Here is a 16615-nt window from a genome sequence, read left to right as displayed (position 1 = left end):
CCTTTAAAATGATCTCAAGAGAGTTGGCAGTCATATGTCTAATCATACAATAACATATGTCATTCTTTCCTGCAGAGGGTTGTAAATCTAGTCAGCTCCATCTTGGATACTAGCCTACAAAGTACCCAGGACATCTCTAGGGAGCGGTGTCTCAGAAAGGCAGTGTCCATTATTAAGGACCCCAACACCCAGGGCATGCCCTTTTCTCACTGTTACCATCAGGTAGGAGGTACAGAAGCCTGGGGGCACACACTCAGCAATTCAGGAACAGCTTCTTCCCTTCTGCCATCCGATTCCTAAATAGACATTGAACCCTGGGACACTACCTCACTTTCTTTAATATACAGTATTTCTGTTTTTTCCACATTTTTAAAATCTATTCAATATGCATTTATGGTAATGGATTTACTTAGTTATTGATTATTATTATTTTTATCTTATTTATTATTTTTTCTCTCTTCTATATTATGTATTGCATTGAACTGCTGCTGCTAAGTTAACAAATTTCACGACACGTGCTGGTGATAATAAAGATGATTCTGACTTCTGGCCTGAATTACTAATCACCTTCATAAATTCATACAAAGTAAACTCTTCATCAGTAGTATTATCAGTGCTACAGCTGAGTTCCAACATGTCAGGGTGTTCATTGGAACCTCATTTCTACATTATTTAACCTCTTCACCAATATTAACTTGATTAGGAATTGCAGCAAATGACCTAGCCAGTAACTCAACCTTCCCTGTTTTATCAATCATTTTACCCTTATCAATCAATACTGAAATATTATTATCCTAATGAATTCCCCCATTTTCTTAATCATTCCCCAAACATCCTCAAGTTTGATATCCCTTCCAATATTATCATGATAGTAAACCTTTCTAGCAATCTTCACCACTTTCCTCACCACGGCTGGGCCCTTTTATACTTAATAAGGTCAGTTGGAGAGTGATACTTCTTACCTTTCCCAAATGCCTTATTTCTCTCACTAATTCCCTCTGCGCACTTCTTAGTCCATCATGGTACAGCTGTTTTCCTATTAATGTTCTTTTTAATAGGAATCACTTCTAATGCATAACCTTTCATTACAAGAATCCATGTCACCCTCAACGTTCGGCCCTGACAGACGTTCATCACATAAAACCTTAAGCCTCTCCCAATTTACTTTACAAAAGTTCTGCCTCCTAAAAGTCCCCTATATAAATCCAAACTCAAACTTAGAAATGTAGGAAAAAAACTGGGCTCCTTGACCCTGTCTGCCTACTTTCATGCTTTGAGTTGCTACCACATGATTGGCTGATTAGATATTTGCATTAACAAGCAGGTGTGCAGATGTATCTAATAAAGGGGCCATTGAGTGTATACTTCTGTTTATTGGCCAACACACACAATAAAAGAGTAGGGAGGTTTTAGTAGAATCCTATTCATTTTTAGTTGGGCTGTAACTAGAGTCCTGAATACCATATTACATAAAAGATGACCATACTAGGAAAGGTTGAGGAGATTACCATGATGTTGCAGAGGTGAAGTTGCAAAGAAACCCTGACTGGGCTCTAAATAGATGCAATATGACCTCTAACTAAGTGTTTTGCCTTATGCCTTAACAGTTGTGTTTAAAGTTCTTCCAGTGTCACGATTGCTGTCCAGTTTTGAGCTGCCTCTGCTGTGCTTGTGAGCACAGAAAGAAATATGTTAGTGTTATGCTATCAGTACTATTTGATTTTTACAGCCTTCGCTAAACTGCCATATTCAAATTCTCTGTAAATCTTTTACAGAGCACCAAGAGACTGCTGATACTATAATCTGGAGCAACAGACCATCTGCTGGAGGATCTCAGGGTCAAGCTGTATCTTGGAGGGAGGGGTAAGTGTAATGTATATTCACTATATGGGGCTGGGGGGGGGGCCTCTTATCAAGCTCAGCTTTTTTACATAGCAGCTGTCAGTTCTAGAAATCAAAGTTGTTTTTGACTAAGTTAAACCACCAGCCAATATTATTTGTTCAGCTCTTGTCATAACCAACAGTTCTTAATGTACTCACAGATAGTAATCAGTTAAAAGGACAGTGCTGCAAACAAATAATACTGTCTATAGACTCGGACTCCAGGCCCACGGCACAGGGCTGGTAGCCCAAGACGTGTAGTGCAAGACAATGGGGCCTGCATCAATCCAGACAACATTGATTAAGTTATTTAGTTCAAGGAAGCTTGTAGACCAGTTTGATATCATCACTTAGCACATCAAATTGCTAATCTATCAATAATTGAGAGATTCATGTACTCATAACGACAGCCTTCTCAGAATTAATTGTGGGTGCTTGGGATCTTTGTTACTACAAGCTTTTAGACTATCTGTATGAAGTCTCCCAAGTGTCAAAAGTCAGTATAAATTTAAGAGAGCAGTCAGGCTTGATAGGAATGGTCAAGGGTTGACAAGAATGACAGAAAGATGGGGTGAGTAGAATCCATTCCTCTGCCTTCAATTTCTATGACAGATGACTTGTTGGTATGTCTTTTTAGCTTCTAAGTTCAAAAGTTCAAAGCAAAATTAATTATCAGAGTACATACATGTCACCACAAACAGCCCTGAGATTCTTTTTCTAGAAGCATAGAAAACCTACAGCACAATACAGGCCCTTCGGCCTACAAAGTTGTGCCGAACTTGTCCCTACCTTAGAAATTACCTAGTGTTACCCATAGCCCTCTATTTTTCTAAGCTCCATGTACCTGTCCAAAAGTCTCTTAAAAGACCCTATTGTATCCGCCTCCACCACCGTTGCTGGCAGCCCATTCCACGCACTCACCACTCTCTGTGTAAAATAAACTTACCCCTTACATCTCTGTACCAACTCCCCAGCACCTTAAAACTGTGTCCTCTTGTGGCAACCATTTCAGTCCTTGGAAAAAGCCTCTGAGTATCCACATGATCAATGCTTCTCATCCTCTTATACACTATCAGGTCACCTCTCATCCTCCGTCGCTCCAAGGAGAAAAGGCCAAGTTCACTCAACCTGAATCTTTCTCATAAGGCATGCTCCCCAATCCAGGTGGATTTTCTGTGGGCATACTTAGCAAATCTATAGAGCAGTAACTGTAAACAACTGAAAATGCAGACATAAATAAACAGCAATAAATAACAAGCATGAAATAATAAGATAAAAGACTACTTAAATGAGTGTAGCTATCCTCTTTTTCTCAAGAACCTGATGGGAGAGGGCAGTAACTGTTTTTGAACCTGCTGTTGTGAGTCCTGAGGCACCTGTACCTTCTACCTGATGGCAGCAGCAAGAGCAGGGCCTGGGTGGTGAGGATCTTCAATGATAGATACTACTTTTCTACGGCAACGTTTCATGTAAATGTGGTCAATGGTTGGGAGGGTTTTACCTGTGATGCAGTGGGCCAAATCCACTACCTTCTGTAGGATTTTCCACTCAAAGGCATTGGTGTTCTCATACCAGGCAGTAACGCAGCCAGTCAGTACACTTTCCGCCATGCATCTATATTGATAGCATGCAATTCTCCACAGACTCCTGAGGAAGTAGAGGTGTTTTTGTGCATTCTTCACAATTATATTTATACGTTGGGTCCAGGACAGGTCTTCTTAAATAGTGACACCCAGAAATTTAAAGTTGTTGCCCTCTCTACCTCTAATCCTCCAATGAGTACTGCCTCATGAACCTCTGGCTTGCCTCTCCTGAAGTCTACAATCAGTTCCTTGGTCTTTTTGACATTGATTGAGAGGTTGTTGTTATTGCACCACTCAGCCATGTTTTCAATTCCCTCCTGTATGCTGATTCATCACCACCTTTGATACTACAGCCCACAACAGCAAACTTGTGTAAGGTGTTGGAGCTGTACTTAACCACATAGTCATTGGTGTAAAGCAAGTAACTCCTGTGCTGATAGAAATTGTACCTGTGTTTTGGAAATCATTCAAAATTTGAAAATCTTTTACAAGATAGAAATCCTCCGAGTTTTAAATGTGCTTTAAGAATTGTATCTAAATTTAAATGTGCATCACTAAAAATAAATTAACTCTATTTGAACTACTTTGTTAACTGGAAGTATCTCTTTCTTGTTGGGGGTGGGAGTCCATCACTCAAAAAGAGGGTATTGGCAGCTAAAATTGCTGTGTAGGATAAACAGGGAAGTGATATTGCTTTGAAGAGTAAGTGGTTACAGTATAACCTTCCTTTAGTGAGGGTACTTGTAGCTTTAGAATCTATATTGGATAGGGCTTCAGATATTTGTTTGAATTCAGAACTTAGTGGACATCCAGCCCAATATCATCACAGGTGGATTTGTCAACACTTCAGGTTGATACAGTGCTTAAGGCAATGCATCACCTCCACCCCCACCCCCAACACATACTGCTCGATTTGCTGAGTTCCTCCAGGTTGTTTTTCTCGCTTTTTTACATCTGTTCATTGTAACTACCGGTAGGTACTCTGGATACTGAAGGCAATTTAGTGTAAACGAATAAATAAAATATTGTATAAATCCTCCACTGCTTCCTCATCCACCTGATTGAAAGCCCTGCTCTTTACAGAGAGCCAGAGGGAACAATGTGGTCAGTGGATATTCTCTCCCTCTCTCTCTACAAAGAAATAATATATTGAATAACTAAGATTGTCGGCATGGTATCTCCTCAAGCTGAGCATCAGGGCATCCCCTGCTGGTGTTACTTGGAACCATCATAATAGAGTTTACAGCAGGTAGCATTCGATACGTTTCTATGTTTCTTTAGAAGTTCTGGGAGAGGTACGTGCTTTAATTTGTGTTTCTTGTATTTACTGTAAATGCCTGCAAGAAAACAAATCTCAAGAGTTGAAAATGGAGGTACTGTATATACAGAGCCTATAAATAGTAATCACACCCCCCCCCCCCCGTAAGTTTTCATGTTTTATTGCTTTACAACATTGAATCATGGTGGATTTAATTTGACTTTTTTTTGGACACTTTTGTGTCAAAGTGAAAACAGATCTCTACAAAGTGATCTAAATTAATTACAAATATAAAACACAAAATGATTGATTGCACAAGTATTCACCCCCTTCAAGTCAATATTTAGTAGATGCACCTTTGGCAGCAATTACAGCCTTGAATCTGCGTGGATAGATCTCTATCAGCTTAGCACATCTGGACACCTCAATTTTTTCCCATTCTTCTTTACAAAACTGTTCAAACTGTCAGATTACATGGGAATCGTGAGGGAATGCCCTTTTCTAGTTGAGCCTCAAATTCTCAATTGGATTGAGCTCCGGACTCTGACTTGGCTTTGTTGTTCTTAAGCCGTTCCTGTGTAGCTTTGGCTTTATGCTTGGGGTCATTGTCTTGCTGAATACAATTTTTCTACCAAGTTGCAGTTCCCTTACAGACTGTATCAAGTTTTCTTCCAGGATTTCCCTGTATATTACCGCATTAATTTTACCCTCTACCTTCACAGGCCTTCCAGGGCCTGCTGTAGTGAAGCATCCCCACAGCATGATGCAGCCAACACCATGCTTCACAGTAGGAATGGTGTGCTTTTGATGATGTGCCGTGTTTGGGTTACACTAAACACAGTGTTTAGTCTGATGGCCAAAATGCTCAATTCTGGTTTCATCAGACCGTAGAACCTTCTCCAGCTGACTTCAGAGTCTCCCACATGCCTTCAGGCAAATTCTAGCCGAGATTTCATGAGAGTTCTTTTTCCCCAACAGCAGCTTTCTCTTTGCCACTCTCCCACAAAGCATGGTGAAGCACCTGGGCGACAGTTGTATGTGCAGTCTCTCATCTCTGCCACTGAAGCATGTAACCCCTCCAGAATTGTCATATGACTCTCAGTGGCCTCCCACACTAGTTCCCTTCTTGCACACTCAGTTTTTGAGGATGGCCTGCTCACAGCTGTGCCATATTCTTTCCATTTCTTGATGATTGACTTAACTGTACTCCAAGGGATATTTACTGACTTGGAAATTTTCTTGTATCCATCTCCTGACTTTGCTTTTCAATTCCATTATGTGGAATTGCTTGGAGTGTTCTTTTGTCTTCATGGTGTAGTTTTTGCCACAATACTGACTCAGAAGCAGCTGGACCTTCCAGATACAGATGTATTTTTAATACAATCAATTGAAACACCTTGACTGCACACAGGTCTCCAAAAACAGATCTCCATTTAACTAATTATGTGACTTCTAAAACCAATTGGCTGCACCAGTGATGATTTGGTGTGTCATTTTCAGGTGGGTGGGGCAGCTGAATGCTTATGCAATCAATTATTTTGTGCTTTATATTTGTAATTAATATAGATCACTTTGTAGAGATCTGTTTTCGCTTTGACACAAGAATCTTTTTCTGTTGATCATTCCATTGTCAAAAAAAACCAAATCAAGTCACTCTTAATCAATGTTGTAAAACATAAAACTTCCAAGGGTGAATACTTTTTACAGGCACTGTATGTACTTTGATAAAATCACTTTGAACATTGAAAAGGGCAGTATATTAAGTAGCTAGGAGCAAATGGAGTGAAAATGAAGACATAATACAGTACAAGTAAATTTACAATGGATGGGTTGCTGGGCGGTGCGACTTGTTGGGCTGGAAGGGGCTGTTCTGCTCTGTATCTCTAAAATGGAACCCTTTGTGGTGGTAATGATACCTGCTGCACATGATAGCACAGAGAAATTTTATAAAACTGGACCCAAATGCTCAACAATACTTGACAAACTATGATTATGAAAAATAAAGATCACTAGAACTCTAGAATGATAGAGCAGATTGATAGGCTACATGACCCTGGCATCTGACAGGATCATAACTGAACTGCTTTAACTCTACTTTCCAACCAGAAACCCAACTTGATATCCCAAAATTATAAGTGTGAGCTTTCAATATATTAATTGATTGCACATCCTCAGTCTGCTGTGATAGAGAATTGCAAATGGTCTGTTTTCTGAATGAAGAAATTTCTTCCGTCCTAATTGTTCTACTTCACCCCAAGAGGAGAACCTATAGTTATAAGCCCTTAAGTATACTCCAACAAGATATCTTGCAGTTCTCCCAATTCTTCAGTCATTGATGCCTAATCATTTTCTCTGAAGTGCTTTAGAATGGTTCATCAGATTTAGGACAACACTAAATTACAATTTAAAAAACATCAAATTTCTTGCATACCATCACATCAGTATTTTGGGATGTTATAGCTTAACATAAATGCATTTTTTCCTCCTATCTTCAACAGCAATGGGGGAAATTCTGTCTTTAAACTTGATGAAACAACACATAATAAATTTGGAGAATTGTATGCACATGTATGTAAATTATATATATATATATATATATATATATATATAGAGGTATACAAAATTATGAAGGGTATTGAAAGGGTAAATGCACCAGACTTTTTCCACGGAGGTTGGGTGGGACTACAACCAGGGGTCATGGGTTAAGGGTGAAAGGTGAGAAGTTTAAAGGAAACTTCTTCACTCATCCAATTCCTAAATGGACATTGAATCTTTGGACACTACCTCATTTTTAAAAAATATATACAGTATTTCTGTTTCTGCTCATTTTAAAAAATCTATTCAATATATATATACCATAAGTGATTTACTTATTTATTATTATTTATTTTATTTTCTTATCATTGTTCTCTGTTAGATTATGTATTGCATTGAACTGCTGATGCGAAGTTAACAAATTTCATGTCACAGGCCAGTGATAATAAACCTGATTCTGATTCATAGGACCGTGAGAATGTGAAATGAGCTGCCAGCACGAGTGGTGCACGCGAGCTCGCTTTCAATGCTTAAGCCACGTTTGGATAGGTACATGGATAGTAGGGGCATGGAGGGCTATAGTCCCTGTACAGATCAATGGGAGTAGGCAGTTTAAATAGCTTCGGCATGGACCAGATGGGTCAAAGGGCCTGTTTCTTTGCTGTACTTCTCTATAACTCTATGTGGATAACTTGGGATTTCAACTTCTAGCATTTATTTTGTATGAAGTAGGGTGTTGTATATAAAAGTAGAAAACATACTTTTTCTAACAAATGAAGGGAAATATTTTTATAGAAAACTGAAAAATTAGAAAATGAGAAAGCATGCTTATTTACTATAGAGTTTCTGCCACTTCAACATCCCTACAGAGTACCCCAGAATGTAATTACTGGAAACATTATGCCTGTTCATCATTGATAGACAACAAGATTAAATGGCAAAGTTCTCCATCTTCAGATGTTTTGAGTGAATATTTTTGAAGAGAAAAATGAACAAGATCAACCAGCATGCAAATATCACCCAGTGGCAATTTTTTTCCATGCCCAAGGTCTGAAAAAACTAATTAGTCTATAGTCTACCAACTACCTTTGGCCCTCATTCTCATATATTCCAAGGAATAAAGACTTAGCTTGGCTTGGCTAACCTCTCCCTCTAATTCTGGCCCTTAGTCCTGGCAACATCCTCATAAACCTTTTTTGCATTCTTTCCAGTTAAACCACATCTTTCCTATAACAGGGTGACCAAAGCTGTACACAATACTCCAAATGAGGCCTCACAAATGATTTTTACAACCTCAACATGATGACCTAACTCCTATACTCAGTGCCCTGATGAAGGCCAGTTCCTTTACCACCAGTTTGTCTACCTGTGACGATGATTATGCATTTGTATCCCTAAGTCCCTCTGCTTCAATAGACTCCCTGGTACCCTACCATTCAAAGTGCAAGTCCTATGCTAGTTTGATTTTCCAAAATGCTTCACCTCATACTTTTCTCTATTGAAATCCATTTGCTACCCTTCAGCCTACTTTGTTAACTGTCATCTAAAGGTTTGACAAATTTCTATAGATTCACATTGGAAGGTATCCTAACTGGTTGCATCATGGCCTGGTGTGGAATCACCAGTGCTCAAGAATAGAAACCCTACAAAACGTGGTGAATACAGCCCAGTTCAGCACAGAAAAAGCCCACAGAGTGCTGCCATAAGAAAGCAGCATTGATCATCAATGTCCCCCACCGTCCAAGCAATACTCGCTTCTCGCTGCAACTAATAGGTGGTGGTACTGGAACTTTAGGTCCATCAGTTATTAATCTTCAACCATCAGGCTCCTGAACCATCATGGACATCCTCACTCATCACAACACTTGATCATTGAACAAAACCTATCAACTCATTTTCAAGGACACTACAACTGATGTTCTCAGTATTATTTATTATTACTATTTCTTTCTCTTTGTATTTGCATGTTTGCTTGCCAGTTTTTGTTTTTGTGTAGTTTTGCATTGATTCTATTGTTATACTGTGAATGCCTGCAAGAAAATGAATCTCAGGATAGTATTCGATGACATATATGTACTTTGATAATAAATTTACTTTGAACTTTGGTCAAAATACCCCTGTAATCTATGATAACCTTCACTATCAACAACACATCCTAATTTCACATGATCTGCAAACTTACTGATCAAGCCTTGAGTACTTGCATCCAAGTCATTTATAAAAATGACTAATAACAAGGGTCTGGACAGTGACACTGGCCTCTGTTCTGATAAACAATGTTCAACCACCATCCTCTGCTTCCTACCTCCCAAGCCAATTCTGTGCCTGAAATTGATAGCAAGTTACAAAAACAATTGGTGTATGTATAGAAACTTACACTTAGCAAAACATCCCAAGGTGTTCTACAGAAACAAAAATTGACACTGAACCATGTGAAGAACTGTAAAAATCTTTGATCAGATGGTAATCTGCACTGTGCGAGTTGGGATAAAGGCAGCAGAAACTTCCACTTGAAAAAGTCAAGTAATAAAGGTTTCAGCAGTAACCAGTCTACTGTGGGGCAGAAATCGGTATTATACCAAAAGGTCGAAATAAGCGGCTTTAACGGGTCAGAAACACAACTCAGGAGCAAACAGAAGCGAACAACTGAGATCAGTTTCAGATAGATAGCATAGGTAGGTGGGGAACAGAGTAGACAATCTGGTTTTCCCATTATATCTAGTTAGAGGACATTTCTGCTCATCCACCTGGACATTGGATAATCTATATTTGAATACAAGGGTACGATACAACTGTAAGTCTCTGTATGATATTACTGATGAGTTGTACACAAACAAGAAACAGGAAGGGACCAAGACAGATTCTTGTGGGGCTGGGAGGTAGGTCATTACAGTTATCAGGAAAGTGTAAGAAGAGAAACCAAAGCTGGTGATTCTCTAATTATGTTCAGTAATGAAGGAACTAGGCCAAATACAGTCCCAGTCTGCAGGCAGAATTTGTAGAATGCATGCTCAATTATTCCAAAAACTACAGATAAGACAGATCACATTTGTCATATCTATGATATCATTAGTAACTTTCATCATAGTTGTACTGTAATTTGTCTATCACAATAGATTTACAGCAGATATGATCTCAATGGCTCTCCATGCAGCCTTGGATCACCTGGACAATGTAGGATGCAGTATATCGACCACAGCTCAGCATTTAGCACCATCATCTGATCAAAAAGCTACAGATCCTAGGCCTCTGTATCCCCCTCTGCAACTGGATCCTCGACTTCCTAACTGGCGGACCACAATTTGTGCCGATTGGAAATAACGTTTCTACCTTGCTGACAATCAACACTGGCACATCACAGGGATGTGTGCTTCGCGCACTGCTTTACTCTCTCTACACCCAGGACTGTGTGGCTAGGCATAACCCAAATGCCATCTATAAATTTGCTGATGATACAACCATGTTTGCAAAGCTTCAGATGGTAACAAAAGAGCATACAGGAGCAAGGTATACCTGTTAGTTGAGTAGTGTCACAGCAAAACCTTGCACTCAACATTAGCAAGATCAAAGAGTTGATCTTGGACTCAAAAAGGGTAAGAAGAGGGAACACAAACCAATCCTCATAGAGGGATCAGAAGTGGAAAGAGTGAGCAATTTCAAGTTCCTGGGCGTCAATCTCTCTGAGGACCTAACCTGGACACAACATATTGATGCAGCTATAAGGAAGGCAAGACAACGGCTACGTTTCATTAGGAATTTGAGGAGATTTTATTAACTAAAACACTCAAAAACTTCTACAAGTGTACCATGGAGAAAATTCTGACTGTCTGGGGGTGGGGGGCTACTGCACAAGATCAAAGTAAGTTGCAGAACATTGTAAGATTAGTCAGCTCCATCATGGGTAGTGGCCTCTGTAGTACCCAAGACATCTTCAAGAATCGGTGCCTTAGGAAGGCAGCATCCATCATTAAGGACCCCACCACACAGGACATACCCTCTTTTCATTGTTACTTTTGGATGGAGGTACAGAATCCTGAAGGCAAATACTCAGCAATTCAGTAATAGCACCAGTTATTTTAGCTTAACTAATTAATAGACACACTGTAATTCAGTTTTTTCTATTTATTTATTTATCATGTATTTCATTGTACTGCTGCTGTAAAGTTAACAGATTTCATGACATATGCTGGTGATGTTAAGCCTGATTCTGATACTGGTACAGTGCCCAAAAACAAAGCTGGAGAATTTGAACAAGGATGAACAGGGTGAGGATCCATTAGTTCTTCACTGCCCTTTGTTGGCTATTCTGAACAAGGTCATGCCATCTCCCCTGCCGGTGGCAGTGGATTCACTTGACAGAATGTGCTGATATGTAGTAGACCAACATTCATTCTATGAAATCAAATTTCGGTAACAACAGATTGAATTAAATATTGTAAGAACTGTGCAGGGTAACTTAGATTGACCAAACAGAAGCAGATGTGTGTTCTCATTGAAACCAGCTGTCATTGATTCAGATTGATTTGCTTCTTAACCAACAAAGATGGATATCCAAAAAACTGCATTTTGAACCTTCCAAGGAAATTAAATCAGATTGCAACTAAAAGAACCATGAATTACATGAATTATTGCTTCTTCATCCAAAATATGCTAAGAGATAATTAACTCATTCTAAATTTCCTTGATCTGAGATGGGTTAATCTCAGGAATTTTCAATTACTTTCCACGGGCTTTTCATTTACAAGAAGACATACTATGGTTGGACCCAATTCTTGCTGTGAAGCTCTAAGGAACAATGGTTTCCATTTTCTTGATATTTTCACTGAATAACATCAATGTATGGTATGTATTCTGTCTCTGTTCTCAAGGATGATTACCTTGGGGCACGAATATAATAATGGAGGCACAAGTGAATTCAGTGGGTCAAGCAGCATCTGAAGAAGTAAAATGATAGTCAACATTTCAGGATGAGACCCTGCATCAGGACTAGAAAATAAAGGGAACTTGGAAAACAAAGTTGAATAATAAGCAAATCCAATGCATTCTCATTATTTTATGATTGAATCAATCAATCCCAATCATTTGCCCTTGTGTATTTGGTAAAAGGGAGAGAGCATATTACACAAAATGACATGATTTATTTGAAAACTGTAGAGGTGAGCTTTGGCTTCTGCTTTGTAAACTTTTTTTTAAAGAGGCTGTTCTTTTAAAAAAAACTGATCAACCTGCATCTTTCACAGAAATAATGAACATAATCCATTATGAAATTTAAAAGTAATTTGAATTGAACTGTTGGTACAAAAATAATTGCCGAAAGAAAAAGCAGAAGAGTAAACTTCAGTCAAAATGCAGTTTATTTTTAAGAATTAGAAGTACAGATGAAGTATTAAAACAGTGAATTTATAGGTTTGAAAAACAAGAACAATGCAGATTGCTCCTCTTTTGAAAGTCTATTTAAAATCAATAAAAATATTCAAGAATAAGGTTCAACATTCTTCCTCAAGCAGCACTGTTATACTTTCATTCTTTTCCTATTAGGACAATACAAAGTTTTGTTACAAAATACCAGTGTAAAGGGGCACTCTGCTTCTTGTCAATTTTACTAGATTTGCAAAAGGCCGGTTTAGAAATTACCAAGTGGTGAAAGCTGCACAGTATCTTCTACTGGTAATGAAGAACCATGAACTATTCGTTAAAATTCACAAATTTAAGAGATTTTCACAGTAATGAACAGATTCATAGGCCATAGTTATGCAGTCTTATGCACGCAAAGAGTACTGATTGCACTTCTCCTTCTCTAATTGGCAATTTAATTTGATTGTGGGAGTGGTGTAAACAAAGCAATCATAAATAATTCTGCTTTGATAAAATAATGAACTAGTGTGGGCATTCCCTGAAGAAAGGAGTTTACAAAATCACAAGATTATTGTATACATGGACAGAAAGCCTCTTAGATGCTGGTACTAAGCAAAGTGTAAAATCATTTTGACTGTAAATTGCCCAGAATAAATTCCTCCCTTGCTTACATCATTTCCTTGCTCTGCAAGGCTTTGAAACTACTGACCAGGTCTTGAATGTGCTAATTTAAGCCATGGCACTAGTATAAATGACTGAAAATAAACTAAATCTCTAAACAAATTAAAGATCATTGGACAGGAGCCAGTAGTTTGCTTAAGATGGAGAATAATGGTCTGAATATTGCAAACAGGTTTCTCAAATGAGGATTACTGTCCAACTGAAAAGGCGAATATAAAACCCAATATCCAAATCTATATGGTATTGAAGGAAAAGCTGGATGAATAAAAAGTGGCATAATTCATAAAATTACATAAAACAAGAAACTTAAAACAAGTCTTATTATCTCAGGTAAAAGAATTGCAGTGACTGTTAGCAGAAAGTTGGGGGAAAGAAATACAACAGCATATTTAGGGATTCACACAAAAAATTAGGAAAATACGAAGTCGGACATTTGACAGTGATAAACATTGAGGATAAATATTTCTCAAGAGTTTTAATAAATTTCCCAAATGTAGGAGTTCTAGCTTCAGTTTTAAAAGCAGTGAACTACAGCTTCCAAAGCTACTCGCCTTGTTGTTCAAAAACAACTCTGAAAGATGGTGCTTGGTTTTTCTGAAATATTGCATTTGGTTCATATATCATCACCAAAAGTAACTAAACTTTAAAACAGTTTTAACCTTTGTATTAAGTTTTGAAGTACATATGGCTTCTCAAAATCTAACTTGCTTGAAATGAGAGCTATTAAATGTAGACTGGTTCTATTGCTTCCAGAAAATTGGACCAAATGCATGTGATTTGTAATTTATCCCCTTAAATTGTGCAATTCTGTAAAAATAAAACTACGACCAATAATGCTATATTTTATACAGCTTTACAAAACTTGAAATTTTCTTGGTAGTGATTTTTTTTTGTAAACTTGCTCAAGTTATTTCATAGTTCAAACAAAATGCACCATTCTATGGCACTGCGTTGATCTGTGCATTAATACTACTATTTTAGTCTACAATTATTTAACATTTCTTTTGTTGAAGGATAATACACTTCAAATTCATCTGTCAAATTACAATATTAGTTTACCATGCAGATCTTTTAGCTGCTTCACTAATTGTTCTGCATTGATCAAATCCAGCTTTGGAAATCTATCTCCATACCATAACTTTTCAAGTACATACATATGTAAATCTAATTTTGCTCCACACCCTCAAAATACTGACGAGAAATGATTTCAGTATGCGTTACGTTATTTTTTAAACTACAACAGATTCAACAGTTCTTTTTCCACTTACCATTATTATGCTCATGAGGCTTAGCATATTAAAGAACTGAAAGCTTTTTTTTATAACTTATAATTTTCTTTAAAAGATATTGCATTATATTAGAAAATGTATGATCCTTGTTGGTTTCTTCAAACTTCTGGCACAATGTCAAATATTGCTCTGATTTGAGCTCTAAGAGATGGGAAGATGTTGCTTCAGGATTTCTTTTGTTGTTGGAGGCATTTTGTCAGGAAATTTTATATGAAACTCAACTATATAGTCACCACGTTGATTTGGAGTCTTAGGAAATGGTAAACCCTCTCCTCTCAGCCTCTTCACAGTCCCGGGCTTGATAACATCATTGCAAGGTAGGGGAATCACTCTGCCATCAATTGTAGGGATATTAACTGTACAACCACACAAGGCCTATGAAAGTAAACAAATATTTCATTATACTAAGATATTTAGAAGTACTTTCAACTGACAAAAAAGTTAAACAAATTATACATACAAAATGAAATAGAAGAAATCCATTTATTTTTATCAGATTCATCACCTTGAAGGAAAGTTCCTTGTTCAATACTGAGCAAACAGTGAATTAACAATCAGAGAGAACTTAGACACTACCCAAAACTCCCTGATTAAATTCCGCTTACATAGTTAGTACGGAAACTTGTGATGACTGTACAAATACATGGTATCAACAGAGCTGCCTGTTGATCAGAATGACCTTTTCTCTGTCATTGGCTTACATTATTAAAGTATCAAATACTTAATTAATACAACTGTGGCATCCAGGGTATCACTTATGAACTGACTTCAAGACAATGATATAATTCAGCCTGAAGTTACAGGAGTTGCACCCTGTAGAGAGGCTTTTCAGAAATACTGAAGATTTTTTTTGCCATGTACAGTATGATGCAATCATGGGCTTAGTGTTAACTTTTACTTGATATTCCTCTGTAACGTATCTTTGAAGATATGATGGCAGAGTTTGGAAGCATGGTGAAGAGAGACAGACATAGAGAGACAGTAAAGCCACTTCAGACATGCAAAATATGAATAGATTGTGGATACTCATATTTTGTTTCAGGATTAAAATTTACAACCATAAAGTAATCTAGAATGAAAATTAGTTGGTACAAAGTTGAAGATTTTAAGGAACAGTATTACTGTTCATTTGGAAATGCAAAAATTAATTAAAAATCAACATAGATTTGTAAAATCATCTCATGTATCTGATGGGCGTTTTTGAGAGGATAACTAAAGAACATTAAGGCAGAGTGGTAAATATAGTTCAAGGATTTTGATGAAAACGATTAAAGGTATCTGGAATCTGAAGAGTGTTGGCAGACTTGATGGGTGTTAGGAGATGCAGGGTAGTGGTTTGCAATATTGTTTACATTTAGCGGCCACCTTATTAATTACCTCATGAACCTAATAATGTGGCCACTTAGTGGTACGTTTGTGGTCTTCTGCTGCTACCGTTCATCTACTTCAAGGTTTTGCCTTCCTGTCAGCTTGAACTAGTCTGGTCATTCTCCTCTGACTTCTCTCAGTAACAGGGCATTTTCACCACAGATCTGCCACTCACTAGATGTTTTTTTAGCTCTCGCACCATTCTGTAAACTCAAGAGACTATTGTGCATGAAAATCCAAAGAGATTAGGAATTTCTGAGATACTCAAGCCACTCCAGCTGGCACTATTCATTCCATGATCAAAGCCACTTAGATCACATTTCTTCCCCTTCTGATACTTAGTCTGAACAACGATTAATCCTCTTGATCATGCCTGCATGCTTTTATGCTTTGAATTGCTGCCACCATGATTAGCTGAATTATCAAGCAGTTATGTAGGTGTACCTAATAAAGTGGTCATTGAATATTTAAATGTATTTTTAATGATCACAAGATCCTGCTGAATCTTAAGAACATGAAAGTACTGTGCATTGTGCTGCTGCTTGAGTTGAAGGAGGCCTACAGTCTAATAGCGGTCACTCTTCTAGTGATTGCAAGACCCTTTTGGACATTGTTAATGTGGAATATCACAAGTTCGATCCACTAATTGGCCAAGAGCAGGGCAG

At 37.8% G+C, this 16615-nt stretch overlaps 1 protein-coding gene across 1 annotated transcript in view; it reads right to left on the bottom strand.

Annotated features, from left to right (window-relative positions):
• Nucleotides 1–12593: 12593 nt before the first annotated feature.
• dnajb5 (DnaJ heat shock protein family (Hsp40) member B5) overlaps nucleotides 12594–16615 on the bottom strand; it is a 44910-nt gene continuing 40888 nt past the window's right edge. Inside the window, exon 4 of the mRNA XM_073064337.1 lies at nucleotides 12594–14957. Coding sequence (XP_072920438.1) covers nucleotides 14724–14957 — 234 coding nt within the window. The 3' untranslated portion in view covers nucleotides 12594–14723. The remainder of the gene's footprint in view (nucleotides 14958–16615) is intronic.

This window comes from Hemitrygon akajei, chromosome 13 (genome assembly GCF_048418815.1).
Source record: "Hemitrygon akajei chromosome 13, sHemAka1.3, whole genome shotgun sequence".
Taxonomy (NCBI): Eukaryota; Metazoa; Chordata; class Chondrichthyes; order Myliobatiformes; family Dasyatidae; genus Hemitrygon; species Hemitrygon akajei.
Note: the sequence above shows the minus strand (reverse complement) of the source record. Positions and strands in the feature narration are given on the sequence as shown.